Source organism: Pseudorasbora parva, chromosome 10 (assembly GCF_024679245.1).
Source record: "Pseudorasbora parva isolate DD20220531a chromosome 10, ASM2467924v1, whole genome shotgun sequence".
NCBI lineage: Eukaryota > Metazoa > Chordata > Actinopteri > Cypriniformes > Gobionidae > Pseudorasbora > Pseudorasbora parva.
Genome location: NC_090181.1, coordinates 45728486 through 45754067, shown reverse-complemented (window position 1 = coordinate 45754067; position 25582 = coordinate 45728486). Strand labels below are relative to the sequence as shown.

At 41.8% G+C, this 25582-nt stretch overlaps 1 protein-coding gene across 1 annotated transcript in view; it reads right to left on the bottom strand.

The window, feature by feature from the left end:
* The window catches only part of ttll5 (tubulin tyrosine ligase-like family, member 5), a 219989-nt gene that overhangs the window by 102330 nt on the left and 92077 nt on the right, over positions 1-25582 (bottom strand). The window contains exons 21-22 of the mRNA XM_067456243.1: positions 21161-21278; positions 17710-17856 (exon numbers count right to left, since the gene is read on the bottom strand). Coding sequence (XP_067312344.1) covers positions 17710-17856; positions 21161-21278 — 265 coding nt within the window. The remainder of the gene's footprint in view (positions 1-17709; positions 17857-21160; positions 21279-25582) is intronic.

Here is a 25582-nt window from a genome sequence, read left to right as displayed (position 1 = left end):
CGTGTGTGTGTGACAGTATTAGTGCAGTATTAGTCCAGTAATCGTGTGTGTTTGACAGTATTAGTGCAGTATTAGTACAGTAATCGTGTGTGTGTGACAGTATTAGTGCAGTATTAGTCCAGTAATCGTGTGTGTGTGTGACAGTATTAGTGCAGTATTAGTCCAGTAATCATGTGTGTGTTTGACAGTATTAGTGCAGTATTAGTCCAGTAATCGTGTGTGTGTGACAGTATTAGTGCAGTATTAGTCCAGTAATCGTGTGTGTTTGACAGTATTAGTGCAGTATTAGTACAGTAATCGTGTGTGTGTGACAGTATTAGTGCAGTATTAGTCCAGTAATCGTGTGTGTGTGTGACAGTATTAGTGCAGTATTAGTAGAGTAATCGTGTGTGTTTGACAGTATTAGTGCAGTATTAGTCCAGTAATCGTGTGTGTGTGTGACAGTATTAGTGCAGTATTAGTCCAGTAATCATGTGTGTGTTTGACAGTATTAGTGCAGTATTAGTCCAGTAATCGTGTGTGTGTGTGACAGTATTAGTGCAGAATTAGTCCAGTAATCATGTGTGTGTGTGACAGTATTAGTGCAGTATTAGTCCAGTAATCGTGTGTGAGTGACAGTAATAGTGCAGTATTAGTCCAGTAATCGTGTGTGTTTGACAGTATTAGTGCAGTATTAGTCCAGTAATCGTGTGTGTGTGACAGTATTAGTGCAGTATTAGTCCAGTAATCATGTGTGTGTTTGACAGTATTAGTGCAGTATTAGTCCAGTAATCGTGTGTGTGTGTGACAGTATTAGTGCAGTATTAGTCCAGTAATCATGTGTGTGTTTGACAGTATTAGTGCAGTATTAGTCCAGTAATCGTGTGTGTGTGTGACAGTATTAGTGCAGTATTAGTCCAGTAATCGTGTGTGTGTGACAGTATTAGTGCAGTATTAGTCCAGTAATCGTGTGTGTGACAGTATTAGTGCAGTATTATTCCAGTAATCATGTGTGTGTTTGACAGTATTAGTGCAGTATTAGTCCAGTAATCGTGTGTGTGTGTGACAGTATTAGTGCAGTATTAGTCCAGTAATCGTGTGTGAGTGACAGTATTAGTGCAGTATTAGTCCAGTAATCGTGTGTGTGACAGTATTAGTGCAGTATTAGTCCAGTAATTGTGTGTGTGTGACAGTATTAGTGCAGTATTAGTCCAGTAATCATGTGTGTGTGACAGTATTAGTGCAGTATTAGTCCAGTAATCGTGTGTGTGACAGTATTAGTGCAGTATTAATCCAGTAATCGTGTGTGTTTGACAGTATTAGTGCAGTATTAGTCCAGTAATCGTGTGTGTTTGACAGTATTAGTGCAGTATTAGTCCAGTAATCATGTGTGTGTGACAGTATTAGTGCAGTATTAGTCCAGTGTGTGTGTGTGTATTCATGCAGGGCGTGTGTGATGCGTCAGTGCAGTAGTACTGGGATAGTAGTGTCTGTAGCTTAGTAGATGCTGCATGCTACTTTCTGCTTGCTACACTCTGCTTACAGCTACTGCCACCGACTAGCCTTTGTGCAAGGGTGAAAAGAGGAGCCGAGTGCGTAAGTCTCCTCCTGTCGGTACACAGCCTCTCCACCGTCAAGACTCCTACAGTGCCTCCTTGCGGCCACACATGGAAACTGGGCCCTAGCGGACCCAGGCTGAACTGTAGGGGATCTCGGAGCAGCAGTGGGCCCCAGAGGCGCAGTGTGCAGGCCCACCAAGCGGTGGACATGTCCTGGCACTCGCCAACCACAGCCCCAGCTATGGGTAAATAGTCCCACTGCCTTGTGGGGTAGCCTTTAGAGGCAAAGGCTAAGGGAGCACACCCCTAAAAAAAAAACACGTCAAAAGACCTCAACGTCGGAACAGGCGGAGGATGATGGCTGTCTTAAGTGGAGCATCACAACGGCTGGGAAGGCGGATGAAGGCTGCAGCAGTGATGGGTCCCCAGTCGTCTTGGACTCCATGCCACTGGATCCTGACCCAGACCTGCCAAAGACCGTGTGGTGGTTGTCTGTGCACCAGCCTCCACACGTTAAACAATGCCACGCACAGGCGTCCTCCACAAAGGGAATCCACCCTACCACCCTGGATAAAGGCCTATGGCGACCAGCAAGTGGCAACGGGGGCAGGGTTGTGTAGCCTGGAAGTCCCTAGTCATGAGCTGGCACATCTAGGCGATGGGTGTCAGAATCAGTCGCTGGGCTCTTGGAACGAGGCAGAAGAGCTCTTCGGCAGCTACACCCATGACTAAGCAGTCCTATTTAGGATCCGCTCTGCTTACCCCACATGGGGAGGGGGCTAGAAAAGGTGCCCTAAAAATAGCCTGCCTCATACCTCCCGACTGGATTACCGCGTCCAGAGGGAACACCCATTTGCGGTCAGAAACAAAATAAATTTAACTTTGGAGCCTGGAATGTGCGCACTCTGATGGACAGCACCTCCAGTGACAGACCTGAGAGACGAACGGCTATCATAGCCAGAGAACTGCAGAGATGCCGGATTGATATAGCTGCTCTCTCCGAAACACGACGGGCAGGTGAGGGACAGCTGAAGGAGGAGAAAGGTGGTTACACTTTCTTTTGGAAAGGAAAGTCAACCGATGAGGCTAGAAACCATGGAGTTGGACTTGCTATCAAAAACCAGCTTGTCAACCACCTCTCCGAACTTCCTGTGGGAATCAGCGAGCGCCTCATGACAATCCGCCTGGTGTTGGCCAACAACCAGACAGCGACAGTAGTGAGCGCCTATGCCCCTACCCTAGACTCCGACGTTGAAGAAAAAGAAGCTTTTTACGACTGCCTGGAAGAAACCCTGTCAAAAATCCCCAGGGAGGATAAGATAATCCTCCTTGGAGACTTTAATGCTAGGGTAGGCCGGGACCAACACCTCTGGAAGGGCACTATTGGCAAGGAGGGCATCGGTAACATCAACGCCAACGGGGTGCTACTTCTGAGTAAGTGTGCTCAGCACAACCTCGTCATTACCAATACTCTCTATCGACAGAAAAACAAATTTAAGGCATCTTGGAGACACCCTCGATCCAAGCAATGGCACCTTATTGATTATGTGATTGTAAGGGCCAGGGACCGCTGTGATGTGAACATCACTAGGGCCATGATAGACTCTGACAACTGCTGGACAGACCACCGCCTCATCCGATCCACAATGTCAATTAAACTTAAAAAAAGGAGAAGGATTCAGAAGAAGCAGACCCTGCAAAGACTGAACCTTGAAAGCCTGAATGAAACTGCCATCCAGCAACAGCTTCAGGACTCTCTCGATAAAAGTCTTCAGCAAGAATATCCTGATAACGTCGAAGAGCACTGGTGTCTTCTCAAATCCACCATCCATGACTCATGTATATCCACTCTTGGATATCAGTCCAGGAAACATCAGGACTGGTTTGATGGAAATGATACAGAGATAGAACAATTTATCTCTAGAAAACGATAAGCCTTCAGAGTGTGGCAAAATGACATAACATGTGAGGCCAAAAGGGCAGCACACTCTAGAGCCAAGGCTGACGTTCAGAGATTGGTAAGGGAACTCAAGAACAACTGGTGGACAGAAAAGTCTCTAGAACTCCAGATACTGGCAGACTCAGGTAACACCAGAGGGTTTTTTAACGCCACTAAGGCTGTCTATGGCCCTAGCCACAGCGGTTTAAATCCCCTGCGCCCAAAAGATGGACAGACTCTTCTGAAAGACAGTGCCTCCATCAACGCACGTTGGAAGGAGCACTTTCAAGAACTCCTGAACCGTGACAGTTCAGCCGAACCAGATATCGCCGACCATATCCCACAGAGTCCCATCAGAGATGACATGGGGGAACCTCCTACCGAAAGTGAGGTTCACAATGCCATCAAAAATCTCAGGAACAACAAGGCCACTGGTCCTGATGGGATCCCCGCAGAGATTTTAAAAGAAGGAGGACCAAGGCTCTGGCACCACATCCACCATCTACTCATCAAGATCTGGGAAAGGGAAGAGCTCCCCTCTGAGCTCCGGGATGCCCAAATCGTTACCATATTTAAGAAAGGGGACAAGGCTGAATGCGGAAACTACAGAGGCATTTCGCTCTTATCAACAACAGGCAAAGTCCTTGCTCGTGTCCTCGTCAACCGCCTGCTACCACTATCTGAGGAGATACTCCCTGAATCACAGTGCGGTTTCCGTCCATCCAGGGGAACAACTGACATGATCTTTTCTGCTCGCCAACTACAAGAAAAATGTCGGGAACAAGGACTGCCTCTGTACATGGTCTTTATAGACTTGGCAAAGGCCTTTGACTCTGTGGATCGGCAGGCACTGTGGAGCATACTATCAAAGTATGGATGTCATCCCAAATACATCCGTGTACTGAGGCTATTACATGACGGCATGTCAGCCACAGTGCTCAACAGTGGCTCTGAATCTGAGCCTTTCACCGTAGAAACTGGGGTCAAACAGGGATGTATCATTGCACCCACCCTATTTGCCATCTTCATTGCAGCCATACTTAACCTTATTGACCAGGAGTTGCCACAGGGGATCCCAATCCTTTATAGGACTGATGGTAGGCTCTTTAACCTTAACCGGTTTAAAGCCAAGAGTAAAGTCAGGAATATCACCATCATGGAGCTGCAATACGCTGATGATAACGCTATTGTGGCACATTCCCCTGAAGACCTCCAGGGCATCCTAAATGCCTTTGCCAAGGCATACAGAGCCCTGGGTCTGGCCTTGAACATCAAGAAGACTCTGGTTCTGCATCAACCACCACCCAACCAGCCATCACTCCAGCCCATAATTACAGTAGACAACACCACTCTGGAAAGCGTGGACCACTTCACCTACCTTGGTAGCATTCTCTCTTCCAAAGCTGATATAGACTATGAAATTAAACATCGCCTGAGCTGTGCCAGCGGAGCCTATGCCAAACTTAGGGCAAGAGTCTTTGATGACCGAGACCTGAGGGCTCAAACCAAGGTCCTGGTTTACAGAGCTGTGATTCTCCCTACTCTGCTGTATGGATCGGAATCCTGGACAACCTACAGCAGACATATGAGAGCACTAGAACTATTCCATCAAAGAACCTTAAGAAAAATCTTGAGGATCAACTGGGAAGACAGACGTACAAATTCCAGTATTCTGGAGGAAACTAACATGACGAGCATTACTACCATCATAATGCAGAACCAACTCCGATGGATAGGACATGTCATCCGAATGCCCAATAACCGTCTCCCAAAGCAGATCCTGTACTCCCAGCTAAAGCAAGGACAGCGAGCCCCTGGGGGACCAAAGAAACGCTTTAAGGACAATATCAAGACCACCCTGAAAAAGTTTAACATCACGTCCAGTGACTGGGAGAATCTAGTGTTTAACAGGGACTACTGGAGAAAGGCAGTGCAGGAAGGTGCAGCACACCACGAAACAGAACTCCGCCGTGCCGCAGATGCAAGGCGGCAACACCGCAAGGACAAACAGAGAAGGGCTCCACAACTATACACCACCTCAACCTTCAGATGCCAACATTGCAGCAGAATCTGTGGATCACAGATCGGCCTTTACAGCCACCTGAGGATCCACAAATAAGACGACCCGACAGAGAGGACAGTCATACTCGTTTCGAGTGACCGCCGAAGAAGAAGGAGTATTAGTCCAGTAATCGTGTGTGTGACAGTATTAGTGCAGTATTAATCCAGTAATCGTGTGTGTTTGACAGTATTAGTGCAGTATTAGTCCAGTAATCATGTGTGTGTGACAGTATTAGTGCAGTATTAGTCCAGTAATCGTGTGTGTTTGACAGTATTAGTGCAGTATTAGTCCAGTAATCGTGTGTGTTTGACAGTATTAGTGCAGTATTAGTACAGTAATCGTGTGTGTTTGACAGTATTAGTGCAGTATTAGTCCAGTAATCGTGTGTGTGTGACAGTATTAGTGCAGTATTAGTCCAGTAATCGTGTGTGTGTGACAGTATTAGTGCAGTATTAGTCCAGTAATCGTGTGTGTTTGACAGTATTAGTGCAGTATTAGTCCAGTAATCGTGTGTGTTTGACAGTATTAGTGCAGTATTAGTCCAGTAATCATGTGTGTGTGACAGTATTAGTGCAGTATTAGTCCAGTAATCGTGTGTGTTTGACAGTATTAGTGCAGTATTAGTCCAGTAATCGTGTGTTTGACAGTATTAGTGCAGTATTAGTCCAGTAATCGTGTGTGTTTGACAGTATTAGTGCAGTATTAGTCCAGTAATCGTGTGTGTTTGACAGTATTAGTGCAGTATTAGTCCAGTAATCGTGTGTGTTTGACAGTATTAGTGCAGTATTAGTCCAGTAATCATGTGTGTGTGACAGTATTAGTGCAGTATTAGTCCAGTAATCGTGTGTGTTTGACAGTATTAGTGCAGTATTAGTCCAGTAATCGTGTGTGTTTGACAGTATTAGTGCAGTATTAGTCCAGTAATCGTGTGTGTTTGACAGTATTAGTGCAGTATTAGTCCAGTAATCGTGTGTGTTTGACAGTATTAGTGCAGTATTAGTACAGTAATCGTGTGTGTTTGACAGTATTAGTGCAGTATTAGTCCAGTAATCATGTGTGTGTGACAGTATTAGTGCAGTATTAGTCCAGTAATCGTGTGTGTGACAGTATTAGTGCAGTATTAATCCAGTAATCGTGTGTGTTTGACAGTATTAGTGCAGTATTAGTCCAGTAATCGTGTGTGTGTGACAGTATTAGTGCAGTATTAGTCCAGTAATCGTGTGTGTTTGACAGTATTAGTGCAGTATTAGTACAGTAATCGTGTGTGTTTGACAGTATTAGTGCAGTATTAGTCCAGTAATCATGTGTGTGTGACAGTATTAGTGCAGTATTAGTCCAGTAATCGTGTGTGTGACAGTATTAGTGCAGTATTAATCCAGTAATCGTGTGTTTGACAGTATTAGTGCAGTATTAGTCCAGTAATCGAGTGTGTGTTTGATCTATAACCGTCCCAGTTACGTTGTGCTGGGCAAGCTACAAAAAATCAAAAGGGGGATTCGTCCTTTGTGCAATTAATGAAATGGTATTGTAGTGAAAAAGGACCTAACAACAAATAAGTTCAGGAACCAACAAGAGTTGTATAATATTTTCACCCTTATGTATTCACCCTCTTTCTTACAAGTCATACATAGGTACAATTCATGCTTTCATCATGGGTACATATATGTGCATGTGAATGGGGGGTCACAATATCCAACTCAGTCCTGTTCTCCTATCTGGGAGCATAAATAGTTCAGCAATTGAAGGAAACAGTCTTATCTGTCGGTGAGTAGTGGTACAGAAAGATGAGGTTGATTGTTGTCCTTCACTTGGATGTGTGGTTAATCACAATGTTTCATGGTAGCAGATGATGGTTTCACCAACACAAACAGTAGGTTTGTGAACATGTAGCTGCCCACAGTCAAAGGAGCAAAAAAGTGCCTCACAAACAATGCCTGTCACAAGATTTCTAGTACTGATGGTTATGTTCTTCCGGGCCTCTAGGGGGAGATAGGAACATTCTCTGGCTGGTGTGCATATGGGTATATAACAGGAAACTATAGAAGTAAATGTTAGGGTCTGTTTGATGCTGCCTCATGGTTGTTTGTAACCTTTCTTTCCAAATCCTGTTTGAGAAACTGTTGGTTTCCAGCTCAAACGTAAGTTTAAGGTTGATGTGTATTGTATTGCTTTAAAGTTAAAATGAAATAATTTAGTTTAATTTATTGTTATTGCATTTGATGTTTTCTCTTTGTAGAGGATTTGTTTGTGAGGCACTTTTTTGCTCCTTTGACTGTGGGCAGCTACATGTACCTACTGTTTGTGTTGGTGAAACCATCATCTGCTACCACGAAACATTGTGATTAACCACACATCCAAGTGAAGGACAACAATCAACCTCATCTTTCTGTACCTCTACTCACCGACAGATAAGACTGTTTCCTTCAATTGCTGAACTATTTATGCTCCCAGATAGGAGAACAGGACTGAGTTGGATATTGTGACCCCCCATTCACATGCACATATATGTACCCATGATGAAAGCATGAATTGTACCTATGTATGACTTGTAAAAAAGAGGTTGAATACATAAGGGTGAAAATATTATACAACTCTTGTTTGTTCCTGAACTTATTTGTTGTTAGGTCCTTTTTCACTACAATACCATTTCATTAATTGCACAAAGGACGAATCCCCCTTTTGATTTTTTGTAGCTTGCCCAGCACAACGTAACTGGGACGGTTATAGATTGGTGGCCCGTACGGGGAACCTTATGTTGCATATTGAAGGTAAAGGTCTATGTGGTGTTGGTGTTTTATTTAATGTGTACAGTGTATTATAAAAATGTCAATATCATCACATGGTGCAGAGGATGAGCATGAACCTCTTGAAGATTTCACAGTTGGTCCTTTTGTGACTAGAAGAGACCCACCTCCCGTAAAAGATCTTATAAACACTTTCAGTGAACTTTATCTTACCTCAGACAATGAAAATGAATCAGATGTTCAACCTGACATTCCTCTTTCTCTACCTCTACCTCCTCCTTCAGGTGATATGGTTGTTGATGTGCGTCCCGCTGAACAGTTTAGTCATGTACTGACTGAGCGAGTTACAACTTTAGAAGGTGATATACAAACTTGTCTGCAAAAGTTAAGTCAATGCTGCTCCCAAGATAAGTTGAGCAATCAGTGTAAATTCCTGGAAGAGAGATTGAATTACAAAATTGAAAGAGAATGTGAGCGAGTTAAGCAGAGGCTTGAGTTAAGCATCCAAGATTTGGGGAAGTCAATGGTTGACTGTATGAAGAGAAGAGACATTCAGATTGATGCCAAAATTAAAAGCTATGCTCATGTGGTATCTACTCCAGTTTCTCCTCCATTGTCTGCACCAACTTACCATGCAAGAACTAACCAAGTTACCAGCTTACCAGATAATGTAAATGACATATATTATCGTCCACCTGTGAAAGCTGAATTTCCCCAGTTCGATTCTGATGATCCTGTCTCCTTTGTAGAACGCTGTGAAGAGTATTTTGCAATTAGACCCCTGACTGATCCTGAAATCCTAGCATCTCTTACTTCTGTGCTTAAGGGTACAGCTAAAAACTGGTGGTTGGCGGAGAGAAGACATGTACTTACCTGGGAGAAATTTAAACAAGAGTTTTTGCATGCATTCCTTACAGATGACTATGAAGCAGAAGCAGCAAAACGTCTTTTAGAAAGGAAACAAGGTTCTAGAGAATCCATTCGGGATTTTGCTTACCACTACCGAGCCCTTTGTCTAAGATGGAAGAAAGAGATGACAGAGAAAGAGATTGTTCAAGCAATTCTGAGAAATTGTAACCCTAGACTTGCGAGTTTACTGAGAGGAAATGTGAAGGAAGTGAGTGAGTTGGTAAGAACTGGAACACAAATTGAGAGAGATTTTGAAGAAACAAAGCGTTATTGGCACCAGGTTAATGTCGAAACCCAGAAAAGAAAGTCCCCACTGGAACGAGATTCTCATCTAAGGTTAAATCCTTCTTCCACTCGCATGTTACAACCTATAATAAGTAAGTCCAAATTAACTCTGTCTTTACCTTTGTTGGTCAGAGGAAGACATTTTCGAGCTCTGGTTGATACTGGAAGCTCACTAACTCTGATACAAGAGTCATGTTGGAGACAGCTGGGAACTAAAGAACCACTTAAATCCAGTGGTGGTCAAACTTTCAAGCAAGCCAACGGACAAGTGTTACATGCAATGGGAGTATGGTGCTGTGAATGTGAGCTACAAGGAAGGAGGTATGATGTTGAACTGTTTGTAATGAAGGATGATGATCTTACAGTACCCATGGTACTAGGTATGGATTTCCTAGTAACAACTGGAATTAATCTGGATATTGGCAATGCTCTGTACATTTTGCCTGCTACCCCTGCCTATCAAGAAGAAACATTTTCATTTATAACTCCTCCTGTTACAGATACATTGTCACTTTTAATTGCCTTACCTATTCCAGAAGAAACAACAGAAACCAGGCAGTATATTCAACAGCTGATCACAAATGCTGATACATCTTCCCTATTCCAGGCACGACTTCATCATCTACTTCAAGAATGGCCTACTGTCTGCACAAGTGAAATCGGACACACCAGTGTGGTTAAACATCGCATTATCACCACTAATGAGGTGCCTGTTCGTAAGAAAGCTTACCGTGTGTCACAAGAAAAGCAAGCCTTCATTGAACAGGAGATCAAGTCGATGCTGGATAAGAAGATAATACAACCTTCATTTTCTCCATGGGCTGCACCTGTAGTCCTAGTCCCAAAGAAGGGAGGTGGACAAAGGTTTTGTATTGATTTCAGAGGGCTAAATGCAAAGACATATCAGGGGCCTGTACCATGATGGTAGTTTAACAAACTCAGAGTTACAGGATTAGTTTCGAGTTGACAAAACCAAACCATTGTATTAAGGCTTTGTTGGTCCCATGATGCTTATCATCAGCTTTCTTTGTCAACCCAGGCTTTGATCCTGAGTTCAGGAGTTTAGCTGTGACATCAGTAGTGAACAGCCAATCACACGTTGTGGAACTGAGATTAGCTTCTCGCGAGACAATCAGTGAGATTAATTTCTCTCTTCTGCAGAATATTGCATGATTGAAAAATATTAAGAATAAAAAAATAAAAATAAAATACACAGCAAGAAGAAAACCTGTCTATGAAAGAGGACAACTTAAAGAAAAAATAGTATACATCAATCCAAGTAAAAGTTATGAAGTTAGTTTAGTTGATATAGAGAAAATTGAACATTTAAGCTCAGTAAGTTTCTTTTTTTTTAATAGGCTAGTTGTATTTATTGATTTTAAAGCTTATTCATATGACTTTATTCAGGTGATGTTATTTATATGACTTATGTATTAATTTTAACAAAGTGCCTATTAATGATTGATTTACTAAAACGATAAATGTGTAATTGATTAAAGGTATAATAATTACATAAATTATATCTAAATCATTCAAAATTATTATTTTTTATAAATAAGCATTGTTAAAAGCCAGATGCTTTAGTTTTTAAAAACCATTTTGCTATGTAGTGACCTTTAATTTGGAGTAGAAACGGGGGAGTGACTTTATTGCATCAGAGGTGTGTAATTTTTCTCACAGCTGATTGGTCCAATTTCAGATTGAGATCTCTTATCCAGAACATAACCTGCCCCAGAGCAGGTTAGCTGTGGAGCATAAGTTACTATGGCGATGAACACAGCTAAAAGCCAAACTACTTTAATGGTACCTAAAACCCAGGATTGGAACAAACTAAGCTTAAACAAATCTGGCTAGCCAGCTGAACCGGCTTCAAGGTACAGGCCCCTGGATGGATATCCTATGCCTCAAGTCCAGGATATCCTTGAATCCGTGCATGGAGCTGCAGTTTTCAGTACCCTTGATCTTAAAAGTGGGTATTGGCAGGTTGAGATGGATCCTGAAAGCATTTGCAAAACTGCTTTTGTGACACAGTCAGGGCTATATGAATTTTTACGATTACCTTTTGGCCTTAAAAATTCAGTAGCCTCGTTCCAACGTCTTATGGAGTTGGTATTGAAAGATCAGAAAGGAAAAAACTGTTTTGTGTACATTGATGATATTGTAGTGTACTCAACATCGGAGCAAGAGCATCTTAACCATCTGAGAGAAGTGTTAAAATGTTTACACAAAGCAGGCTTGACTTTGAATCTGCAAAAATGCAACTTGATGCAAAAGTCATTGAAATTTCTTGGACATGTGATTTCAGGTGAAGGGATAAAGACAGATCAAGACAAAGTCAATGCTGTTAACGATTTTCCTGTACCAAAATCTCTGAAGGATGTGCAACGGTTTCTAGGTATGGCAGGCTGGTACCAGAGATTTATTGAAAAATTCTCAGAGAAAGTTGCTCCATTGCATGCCCTGAAAAAGAAAGGAGCTACATGGAGGTGGAATGAAGAATGTCAGAATTCATTTGAGTTGATTAAGCGTGAGTTGATTAGTGCGCCAATACTCATTGCCCCTGACTTGAGTAAACCATTCAGAGTCCAGACGGATGCAAGTGACCTGGGAGTCGGAGCTGTTCTAACCCAAGAAATTACAGGAGTGGAACATGTTGTTGCTTATGCTTCACGTCTTTTGAGAGGAGCTGAGAAGTCATACTCCGTTTCAGAAAAGGAGTGCTGTGCTGTGGTATGGGCAATAGAAAAATGGAGGCCTTATCTCGAGGGTCGACCATTTGAAGTGATCACCGACCATGCTGCTCTTACTTGGGTTTTTAACCATCCAAAACCCTCATCTCGGCTGATACGCTGGGGTATCCGTCTTCAGGAGTTTGAATTTACGGTCAAGTATAGGAAAGGCCAATGCAACATTGTTCCAGACACACTTTCTCGTAGTTTCATTGAATCATCATCACTTAACATACTTACTACGGTAAAACCCAAGGATTCTTCAACTACCTTTGCAGCTTTTCCCATAGAATGGTCAGACATTGCCAAAGCTCAAGAAGAAGACACTGAAATCCAAGAGCTTATTGCTAAAGTTCAATCAACCTCTGTTTCTGATCCCAGTCGTATACATTATGTCATGAAGAATGGATTTCTTTTCAGAAGCGTATCTCAAGATCCGAAAGGAGAAAAATTGCAACTGGTCATTCCAGCCTCATTGAGAGCTGACTTTCTGAAATATGCTCATGACAGTCCATTGAGTGGACATCTTGGCAGACTAAAGACCTTGTTGAGGTTAGTGGACATATGCTATTGGCCAATGATACGTTCTGATGTATGGAAGCATTGCAAAGAATGCCAGGTATGTCAAAAGTATAAACCAACTGTCTCAAAGCTAGCTGGCCATATGCAATCTCGCCGATAGTGGAACCTGGGCATATGTTGGGGATTGACCTTATGGGACCGTTCCCCAGAAGTGCAAAACAGAATGAGCATCTTCTAGTAGTAGTTGATTACTGCTCAAAGTGGGTGGAATTGTTTCCGTTGCGAGTAGCCAAAGCTCCTCAAATTTCTCGTATTCTTGTTGAAGAAGTCTTTACCAGATGGGGCACTCCTAGGTATTTGGTGTCTGATCGGGGAACCCAATTTACTTCACACCTCCTCAGTTTAATCTGCAAACAATGGAATGTCATTCAGAAACTTACAACTGCTGCTCATCCGCAAACCAATTTGACTGAACGAGTTAACCGAACCCTCAAGACTATGATTTCATCATATGTGCAGGACCATCATCGTCAGTGGGACAGGTGGCTAGCCGAATTCCGGTTTGCTATCAACACGGCATGGCAAGAAAGCACGGGATTCACCCCAGCCGAAGTCATGCTTGGTCGCAAATTGAAAGGACCTCTAGAAAGGGCTGTCATGAGACCCCCTGATCCAAACAGTCCAGCCTACCCTGTCCTAGAAAAGGCACAGGAACTCATTCAAACGGTGCAAAAGAATGTCGAACGGGCCCAGAGCAAACAACGCAAGTACTATAATCTTCGAAGGCGACAAGTTCATTTTCAGACTGGAGATTTAGTATGGGTTCGTACTCATCCTCTGTCATGCGCTGATGAGGGTTTTATGGCTAAACTGGCAGCCAAATGGAAAGGTCCTGCCAAAGTGGTGAAATGTCTTGGTCCTGTGAATTACTTGGTGTCATTCATTGGACAGCCAGAACATGCAGATTCTTTCCATGTACAAAATTTAAAACCTTATTTTGGTAATGTAGAAAAAATTATAACATGAGGGGACGGATATGTAACAGTCAATGCCTGTCACAAGATTTCTAGTACTGATGGTTATGTTCTTCCGGGCCTCTAGGGGGAGATAGGAACATTCTCTGGCTGGTGTGCATATGGGTATATAACAGGAAACTATAGAAGTAAATGTTAGGGTCTGTTTGATGCTGCCTCATGGTTGTTTGTAACCTTTCTTTCCAAATCCTGTTTGAGAAACTGTTGGTTTCCAGCTCAAACGTAAGTTTAAGGTTGATGTGTATTGTATTGCTTTAAAGTTAAAATGAAATAATTTAGTTTAATTTATTGTTATTGCATTTGATGTTTTCTCTTTGTAGAGGATTTGTTTGTGAGGCACTTTTTTGCTCCTTTGACTGTGGGCAGCTACATGTACCTACTGTTTGTGTTGGTGAAACCATCATCTGCTACCATGAAACATTGTGATTAACCACACATCCAAGTGAAGGACAACAATCAACCTCATCTTTCTGTACCTCTACTCACCGACAGATAAGACTGTTTCCTTCAATTGCTGAACTATTTATGCTCCCAGATAGGAGAACAGGACTGAGTTGGATATTGTGACCCCCCATTCACATGCACATATATGTACCCATGATGAAAGCATGAATTGTACCTATGTATGACTTGTAAAAAAGAGGTTGAATACATAAGGGTGAAAATATTATACAACTCTTGTTTGTTCCTGAACTTATTTGTTGTTAGGTCCTTTTTCACTACAATACCATTTCATTAATTGCACAAAGGACGAATCCCCCTTTTGATTTTTTGTAGCTTGCCCAGCACAACGTAACTGGGACGGTTATAGTATTAGTGCAGTATTAGTCCAGTAATCGTGTGTGTGTGACAGTATTAGTGCAGTATTAGTCCAGTAATCATGTGTGTGTGTGACAGTATTAGTGCAGTATTAGTCCAGTAATCGTGTGTGTGTGACAGTATTAGTGCAGTATTAGTCCAGTAATCGTGTGTGTGTGACAGTATTAGTGCAGTATTAGTCCAGTAATCATGTGTGTGTTTGACAGTATTAGTGCAGTATTAGTCCAGTAATCGTGTGTGTGTTTGACAGTATTAGTGCAGTATTAGTCCAGTAATCATGTGTGTGTGACAGTATTAGTGCAGTATTAGTCCAGTAATCATGTGTGTGTTTGACAGTATTAGTGCAGTATTAGTCCAGTAATCATGTGTGTGTTTGACAGTATTAGTGCAGTATTAGTCCAGTAATCGTGTGTTTGACAGTATTAGTGCAGTATTAGTCCAGTAATCGTGTGTGTGTGACAGTATTAGTGCAGTATTAGTCCAGTAATCATGTGTGTTTGACAGTATTAGTGCAGTATTAGTCCAGTAATCGTGTGTGTGTGACAGTATTAGTGCAGTATTAGTCCAGTAATCATGTGTGTTTGACAGTATTAGTGCAGTATTAGTCCAGTAATCGTGTGTGTGTGACAGTATTAGTGCAGTATTAGTCCAGTAATCGTGTGTGTTTGACAGTATCAGTGCAGTATTAGTCCAGTAATCGTGTGTGTGTGACAGTATTAGTGCAGTATTAGTCCAGTAATCATGTGTGTTTGACAGTATTAGTGCAGTATTAGTCCAGTAATCGTGTGTGTGTGACAGTATTAGTGCAGTATTAGTCCAGTAATCGTGTGTGTGTGACAGTATTAGTGCAGTATTAGTCCAGTAATCGTGTGTGTTTGACAGTATCAGTGCAGTATTAGTCCAGTAATCGTGTGTGTGTGACAGTATTAGTGCAGTATTAGTCCAGTAATCGTGTGTGTGTGTGACAGTATTAGTGCAGTATTAGTCCAGTAATCATGTGTGTTTGACAGTATTAGTGCAGTATTAGTCCAGTAATCGTGTGTGTGTGACAGTATTAGTGCAGTATTAGTCCAGTAATCGTGTGTGTTTGACAGTATTAGTGCAGTATTAGTCCAGTAATCGTGTGTGTGTGACAGTATTAGTGCAGTATTAGTCCAGTAATTGTGTGTGTGTGTGACAGTATTAGTGCAGTATTAGTCCAGTAATCGTGTGTGTGTGACAGTATTAGTGCAGTATTAGTCCAGTAATCGTGTGTGTTTGACAGTATTAGTGCAGTATTAGTCCAGTAATCGTGTGTGTGTGACAGTATTAGTGCAGTATTAGTCCAGTAATCGTGTGTGTGTTTGACAGTATTAGTGCAGTATTAGTCCAGTAATCATGTGTGTGTTTGACAGTATTAGTGCAGTATTAGTCCAGTAATCGTGTGTGTGTGACAGTATTAGTGCAGTATTAGTCCAGTAATCATGTGTGTTTGACAGTATTAGTGCAGTATTATTCCAGTAATCATGTGTGTGTTTGACAGTATTGGTGCAGTATTAGTCCAGTAATCGTGTGTGTGTGACAGTATTAGTGCAGTATTATTCCAGTAATCATGTGTGTGTTTGACAGTATTGGTGCAGTATTAGTCCAGTAATCATGTGTGTGTGTGACAGTATTGGTGCAGTATTAGTCCAGTAATCATGTGTGTGTGTGACAGTATTAGTGCAGTATTAGTCCAGTAATCGTGTGTGTTTGACAGTATTGGTGCAGTATTAGTCCAGTAATCGTGTGTGTGTGACAGTATTGGTGCAGTATTAGTCCAGTAATCATGTGTGTGTGTGACAGTATTAGTGCAGTATTAGTCCAGTAATCATGTGTGTGTTTGACAGTATTGGTGCAGTATTAGTCCAGTAATCATGTGTGTGTGTGACAGTATTGGTGCAGTATTAGTCCAGTAATCATGTGTGTGTGTGACAGTATTAGTGCAGTATTAGTCCAGTAATCGTGTGTGTTTGACAGTATTGGTGCAGTATTAGTCCAGTAATCGTGTGTGTGTGACAGTATTAGTGCAGTATTATTCCAGTAATCGTGTGTGTGTTTGACAGTATTAGTGCAGTATTAGTCCAGTAATCGTGTGTGTGTGACAGTATTAGTGCAGTATTATTCCAGTAATCATGTGTGTGTTTGACAGTATTGGTGCAGTATTAGTCCAGTAATCATGTGTGTGTGTGACAGTATTGGTGCAGTATTAGTCCAGTAATCATGTGTGTGTGTGACAGTATTAGTGCAGTATTAGTCCAGTAATCGTGTGTGTTTGACAGTATTGGTGCAGTATTAGTCCAGTAATCGTGTGTGTGTGACAGTATTGGTGCAGTATTAGTCCAGTAATCATGTGTGTGTGTGACAGTATTAGTGCAGTATTAGTCCAGTAATCGTGTGTGTGTGACAGTATTAGTGCAGTATTAGTCCAGTAATCATGTGTGTTTGACAGTATTAGTGCAGTATTAGTCCAGTAATCGTGTGTGTTTGACAGTATTAGTGCAGTATTAGTCCAGTAATCGTGTGTGTGTGACAGTATTAGTGCAGTATTAGTCCAGTAATTGTGTGTATGTGACAGTATTAGTGCAGTATTAGTCCAGTAATTGTGTGTGTGTGTGACAGTATTAGTGCAGTATTAGTCCAGTAATTGTGTGTGTGTGTGACAGTATTAGTGCAGTATTAGTCCAGTAATTGTGTGTGTTTGACAGTATTAGTGCAGTATTAGTCCAGTAATCGTGTGTATGTGACAGTATTAGTGCAGTATTAGTCCAGTAATTGTGTGTGTGTGACAGTATTAGTGCAGTATTAGTCCAGTAATTGTGTGTGTGTGTGACAGTATTAGTGCAGTATTAGTACAGTAATCGTGTGTGTTTGACAGTATTAGTGCAGTATTAGTCCAGTAATCGTGTGTATGTGACAGTATTAGTGCAGTATTAGTCCAGTAATCGAGTGTGTGTGACAGTATTAGTGCAGTATTAGTCCAGTAATCGTGTGTGTGTTTGACAGGCTTGAACCGTGATTGACATACCGAAGGCTTCAATGTTATATTGAGAATTGTGGCATCCCTATGGTTGTTATTTTGTTGTGTATTGTGTGATTGGAGCTCAGACCTGATCATAGAGGCGTATGAAGTTCCCCAGCTGATGTGAGAGGATGCGGAGCTGGTCCTGCAGCCTGAGCTGAGGGCTGGGCTCCTCCACACTCATGCCCTGATGGAGATTACTGCACGCTCGCTCCAGAAAACGCACAACCAGCTCCTGCAAAACACACACGCTTTAGCACTCACATAACACATGAGCATATTACAGTCCTTACAGAAAAACACAGCATTTTCTGTGATTGTTGAGGGCAAAAATCCTTGATTATGCGGCACGTTTTCTTAAAAAATGTGATTGGAATATGCGGGATATGCAATTTTATGCAGTAAAATTGCGGGAACCTGCAAAAACTGATGTTTGATGAAGAAGAGAAACAAATACCTTAATGTAAAGAGTCATTTCTCATTACTTCCTATGATAAGAAAGCACACACCATCACAGAAATTAAAGGGATAGTTGAAACTTGAAAAAAATGAAACTTCTGTCATCATTTACTCGCCCTCATGTTGTTCGAAACCTGGATGAGTTTCTTTCTTCTGCTGAACACAAAAGAAGATAGTTTGAAGAATGTTTGTAGCAGAGAGAGCAACCATTGACTACCATTGTATTTTTCCCCTACTATGATAGTGAATGGTTGTTCTCTCTGTTTGGTTACAAACATTCTTCCAAATATCTTATTTTGTGTTCAGCAGAAGAAAGAAACTCATAAAGGTGTGAAGCAACATGAGGGGTGATTAAATGATGACAGAAGTTTCATTTTTGGCTGAACTATCCCTTTAAGTTCTCATCTCGTTTTATTGCAGACCTTAATAAACACATGTCTCAAACGTATAAAACATTGCGTTAAACAAGTTCTGTAGCTTTACAAAAGGAATATGCAACAACTTCTGTAAAAATGAATAAATAAAAAACAAATATAAAATAAAATGTGTGCTTCCTGTTTTACAGAGGTAGCCTCTTCTGTTAAAATAAGTGCTTCCAATGCACAAAGTGCAATCTCTTACTGTAACTAATGTACATACTACTAATATACTTACAACTTTAAGGTTTTTGAAACTAGTGTGATATAACCCACTGGTAAAACAAGTGCAATATTAAACTGTTAAAGGGTTAGTTCAGCCAGTAATGTAAACTCTGTCATTATTCCTCCTGTGGTTGGACCGCCGTCAGACCTCCGTTCATCTTCACACACAGATGAAGATATTAGTGTTGAAATCCGATGGCTCAGAAAGGCCTTCATTGACACCAATGCCATTTCCTCTCTCAAGACCCATAAAGGCACTAAAGACGTCGTTACAAAGCCCATCTCACTACAGCGGCTCTACAATCATTTTATGAAGAGGCCAGAAGAGTTTTAGTACGCAAAAAAACTGAATAACGACTTATATACGACAATTCACCATGACGTCACAACAGTATAAAACGTTCTTCCGGGTGGCAAAAGCCGAAGCGTTCCTATGGCAACGCTAGTATTCAGACATAGTTAACATGATTATTGAGGGACCGATTAATTAATTCAGGAGATAGCAATACATGAAATGCCTAACCTTGGTCTAGTAGATGTAGTGCTAGTCTAATACCACAATTTTTAAATGAGCTTCAGCCTACCATTGAGTAGTTATTTTAGTGACTGTTGCTGTTTGAATTACAATATGTTAGGCTATCGTAGATAGTCTATTTCCCTGTTCTCTGCTTTTCAACAAATCCTTTGCACACATTTTTTCTTTATTTTTTGTATCTGAAGCTATAGCAGCAACATTGAAAGTTCCGGTGTCTGTGTTTAACACGAAAGCTTGTGTGATTGCGGCCGGCTCGCGGTGCAGTCATGCTGTTTCCCAGCTGATTTGATGCAATGATCCACTTTAATGACTCGTGGCATCTGCAATATCTCACAAACTCCCGATGTTAAAATATGTTATATTTATAATTTTATATGGAACTAATCACTACACCTGTTAGCAGTCATGTAAACATCCATTATTGATATAAAATAGCCGAAATCACATGAACAATCACACAAAAACCTTATTCCATAGTTATCGTGTGTTTATTAGCTTCTTAGTTCACGCGTAGAAATTTAGAATAGGCCCGTTCGAGCCAGAATGAGGAAATGTCCGAGACAGTAGGAGAGAGGTCTGCGCATGTTTTAACTCTTTTATATTGAATAATTCCGTGAGAAATGAATAGAAATGGTATTCTGTATGACGAAATATTTTGCAAACGTGATATGTCAATATTTCTCCAAATATGAGGACTTTTAAACTAAGAGCTAAACTGAAAGCTGTTCTTTGCGATCTCTGTGAACACAAATGAGCCAGTGAAGACGAGAGAATAAAGTGCGTCTGATAATCTATTCAAAATATCGTTCATAACGGATCGATAATAATGCACTCCTGACATAAATTAAGAATTGAATGTCACTGCAACCCAGTTTTATCATAAACAGTGTTCAAATATCAAAGCTGGAGTCTTTAATCTTTCTGATGATACTGAGTTTGTCCAGATAAAGTGTGATGAGCAGTGAATGTTGAACAATAGTAATCTGAGGCCGTATGATCTTTGAATCGTAAGGGGTTAAAAGAGATCTAAAGTTTACTAATATTAGTCTCGAAATTCCCCAGCTGAAGATAATTATGCTCTGCTATGATTTTGTAGATGGACCGTTTTGAGAATACTTCTCTGTAGCGCCACTTTTGACGACGTCCACTCGCTTTAGTCTCCTCACCCACAGGTTTTGCTGCATATATTTACTTCTTTCTGAATGAAATCGATAAAATCCTACACCTTTTCCTGTACATCTGATGGCGCAACCCCAAACACAACACGTTTTCGTCATAGTTTCAACTTTAAACAACAGCAATGTTCTTAACTATGTTACTATTTACAGTAGCCGGCTGATCTCTTCAGTTTGTCAGTAGAAGCCGCTCGCGTTCTGCCACCCGGAAGTATCTTGAGGCGATTGTTTACAAACATTCTGAAATGGTCTATAGTGATGACCGATATCAGAACAAAGCTTCAAACCGTTATGAGTCAGTGAATCGATTCATGATTCGGATCGCGTGTCATAACGGTTCGAAGCTTTGTTTGAGGATTGAACACAAACCCGGAAGAGAAGCCAATGCTGAATAAAGTCGTAGTTTTTGTTATTTTTGGACCCAAATGTATTTTGGATGCTTCAAGAGACTCTAATTAACCCACTGATGTCTCATATGGACTACTGTGATGATGTTTTTATTCCTTTTCTGGACTACACTTGCATACGCTCTCGGACTAAATATAAAATATCTTAAACTGTGTGTGAAGATGAACAGAGGTCTTACGGGTGTGGAACGACATTAGGGAGAGGAGTTCATGACATTTTCATTTTTGGTTAAACTAACCCTTTAAGAACATGTACAGGCCATAAGTATATTGGATGTATTAGTCAGTTTGCGTCTGTGGAATAGGCAGTGTAATGGTGTACCATCTGCTGGTGCTCCTTCTGTGTCCAGGCTGGGCTTGTGTGGGCTCTGCTGTCGGCCAGCAGGCGCAGCTGCACGCGCTGCAGGTAAGAGGAGAAGGCCATGCGGGCCTGAGCTTTACTGCAGGAGGACAAACAGGACACCATTAAAGAGCACAACAAACCAACAGCAGACTAATGCTTTATTCCAGCTCAATGTGAAGAGGACACTATAGTTAAAGCATGTGTAGCCTGATTCCTCTGTGATCTGGATGACCAGCGGCTGAATGTTCAGAAAACATTACTATTTCACCATTATTATTAAATGACACTCTTTAGCCTTAAGGTCTCCATCTTGAAAACCTGTTGTTTGGCTCCACTTTGAAGACTTTGGGTAAATTAGAGCATTCTGGTAAATGAACTGTTCATTCACCATGGTCCATAAAACTAGTCACATTTAATAAGTATAATGAATTGAGATTAGTAGTTTTATTAGTAGTAGTATCTATAGTTGTTGGAGACAATATTCATTGATCAGGCATAACATTATGACTAATATGGTGTTGGTCCCCCTGACCCGTCTCTGATGAACTCCTCTTGAACCCTAAAGGTGTGCTGTGGTATCTGTCACCAAGAGGTTAGTAGCAGATCCTTTAAGTCCTATAAGTTGCAGGGTGGGATGGATTGGACTTGTTTGTTCAGCTCATCCCACAGATGCTCGATTGGATTGAGATCTGGGGAATTTGGAGGCTGAGTCAACGCCTCAAACTGGTTGTTGTGCTCCTCAAACCATTCCTGAAGCATTTGTGCTTTGTGTCAGGAGCATTATCCTGCTGGAAGAGCCACAGCCACCAGAATACCGTTTCCATGAAAGGCTGAACATGGTCTCAGCAATGCTTAGGTAGGTGGAGCGTGTCAAAGTAACATCCACATGGATGGAGGACCCAAGGTTTTCCAGCAGAACATTGGCCAAAGCATCACACTGCCTCCGCCGGCTCGCCTTCTTCCCATAGTGCATCCTGGGGCCATGTGTTCCCCAGGTAAGCCACACACACACACACACCCGGCGATCCCCGTGATGTAAAAGAACACGTGATTCCTCAGACCAGGCCTCCTTCTTCCATTGCTCCGTGGTCCAGTTCTTATGCTCACGTGCCACCGATGGTGCTTTTGGTGGGGTCAGAGGTCACCCTGACTGGCCATACGCCACAAACTGAGATGCTCTGTGTATTCTGACAGCTTTCTATCAGAACCAGCATTAACTTCTGGAGCAGTTTGAGCTCCAGTAGATCGTCTGTTTGATCGGACCACACGGACCAGCCTTCGCTCCCCACATGCATCAATGAGCCTTGGCCACCCATGATTTGTAATTAATATGGACAAAAAGTATAAAAATGTCAAAAGTCAATAGCTCCAAACTTCTGTGGCCTTCTGATGAGCTCAAGAACAGCGTAGAGAGCTTCATGGAATGGGTTTCCATGGCCGAGCAGGGATGCAGGGGAGTAAAGCAGCCGCCACTGGACTCTAGAGCAATGAGACGTGTTCTCTGAGCGACCAATCACGCTTCAGTCTGACAATCTCATGGATGAGTCTGAGTTTGGCCGTCGCCAGGAGAACGAAACTTGCCTGTCTGCATTGTGCCAAGTGTAAAGTTTGGTGGATGGGGGATTATGTAGAGGGGGGGGGGGTTCTCAGGGGTTCGCCCCTTAGTTCCAGTGAAAGGAACTCTTAATGCTTCACCAATACATTTTGGAGAATTTCATGCTCCTGAATTTGTGGGATCAGTTTGTGGACAGCTCCTTCCTGTCCCAGCATGACTGCGCTCCAGTGCACAAAGCGTCGGGCCATAAAGACATGGATGAGGAGTTTGGTGTGGAGGAACTTGACTGGCCTGCACAGAGTGCTGAGCTCAACCCGATAGAACAGCTTTGGGATGAATTAGAGCGGAGACTGAGAGCCAGGCCTTCTCGTTCAACATCAGTGCCTGACCTCACAAATGAGCTTCTAGAAGAATGGGCAAAAATCCCCATAAACACACTCCTAAACCTTGAGGAAAGCCTTCCCAGAAGAGCTGGAGCTGTTAGAGAGGGTGGGCCGACTCCATATTAACCCCTACAGATTAACAATGAGGTGGCATTAAAGCTCATGAGCATGTAAAGGCAGGTGTCCTAAAACTTTTGGCAATATAGTGTATAATGCAAAGCAACACGATGATGATTGACTAATAAAGCTGATGATCATATCTGATACTCATGATTTCTATAATAAAGGATGATGGATAATCAAGTAAAGTTATGATCAATATATTGCAGTTATTGTTGCGTTAGCTTGATAAACTCAGGTCAGATTTGACAGCAGAAAGACACTGAAGCCCGAGCTGAAGGAGGACGTCTGGACAATTACACTAAAAGACTTTACTGGATAAACGAGTCTGAACTCTCACTCACAGACAGAACGACTGCAGGAGATGGAGTGAGAACACACAGTTTGGATGTCTAAGGGTTAAATAAAAATATAATTAAAAATATTGTTAGATATTGTATGTTGTTGTAAGTTGGTTTACTCAGACATATTCAGGTTAATCTAAAAGTAACATTTTCGACTTTCAGCCAATAGTGTTGCTGTGATGAACGAATGGTATATGTTACTGCACACATAAGCCGATCTGAGGGTTAGACACGCCCCGCACACTGCTCCAACAACCGTGAGCTATTTACATGCTCTGAATGACCAGGAGATAAGCAAGAAAAGTGTGACCAAACGGAAAAGAAATGTTTCTGAAAAATCAGTCAGGCGTAAACAATGATATACTGTACTGTAGCGGCCCCGGTCCCTCTCGGCCCTGGCAGGCTCAAAGGAATTTCTACAAACTCAGACATGTCATTATAATTCCTTGCTCAAATTACAATTCAGGCTCTTGGACTGCGAGTCGAGAGGAAACTGGAATCTTTATTGCACTTTGGACAGGAGTATGTAATACTCATTAATGTCAGCGTATGAAAAGAGCAGGTCTAAATATTTTTGTAGGGCTATTGCATAACGTGAAGGGGGAGAAAATATGTTTCAACTGCTTCCAGGACTCCTGCAAAATGTTAAACAAAGGAAAGACAGTCTGACTCCAGCAATTAGGCGGCCAATGAGAGCGAGCCGAGGTCAGGGTTGACGTGCCGGATTGGCCGGCGCAGGAGGAATCCACTTCCTGTGTGAATTAGGCTGAGGAGTCCGTGAAAGTAGATCTGGATGAAAAGGACACCACGGCGCAGCCAGAGCTTCAGACTCGCTTTAAGCAGATGCAAGTGTGTGTGTGTGTGTGTGTGTGTGTGTGTGTGTGTGTGTGTGTGTGTGTGTGTGTGTGTGTGTGTGTGTGTGTGTGTGTGTGTGTGTGGAGAACCGATTCAATCTCTTCAAATATACTGGAACAAAATACTGCATGAGCAACAAGTCTGTAGAGCCATGGCCAAATGACGTGTGAATGCGATGAGAAATAACACTGTGATAATAAATAGACAGTGCACGTGTCTATTGTTGTTTTCATGCAACAATAAACTAAGCAAAATCAGAGTATGATTTATGAGTCAGTTCTCAAAAAAGACTCATAAATCAGCCCCAAACTCATGACTTACTGACTCATGTAATTGAAATAAATCAGGATCCTAACCAGATGCAATAAAAAAACACCCTTTTTTCCATTTGAAAGGAATAGTTCCCCCAAATATTTTATTTTTGTCACCTTTGTATGGTTCAAAAGCGTTCTTCTATAGAACATAAAATATATTTTGAGAATATTTGTCTTTTTTTTCTCCATGCAATGGTAACTAAATGTGTTTGGTTACAAACATTACAAAATAAACTATTTTAATATTATACAAAACACAATCAGTACTTACCTAACTGACACGGGCCAACCTTTCTATCAGAACCAGCATTAACTTCTGGAGCAGTTTGAGCTCCAGTAGCTCGTCTGTTTGATCGGACCCCACGGGCCAGCCTTCGCTCCCCACGTGCATCAATGAGCCTTGGCTGCCCATGACCCTGTGGCCGGTTCTCCACTGGTCCTTCCTCGGAGCACTTTTGATAGATACTGACCACTGCAGACCGGGAACAGCCCACAAGAGCTGCAGTTTTGGAGATGCTCTGACCCAGTCGTCTAGCCGTCACAATCTGGTCAAACTCGCTCAAACTCTTAAGCTTGCCCATTTCTCCTGCTTCTAACACATCAACTAAGGACTAAATGTTCACTTGCTGCCTAATATATCCCACCCACTAACAGGAGCCGTGATGAAGAGATCATCAGTGTTATTCACTTCACCTGTCAGTGGTCATAATGTTATGCCTGACCGGTGAAGCTTTTTTATATTTTATTCTGTGGCAGAAATAATCTTCCATACTTTTTGACTTTTCTTTTTACTTTTCTTTTCTGCAAACTAAAAAAAAGAAAAAATGTAT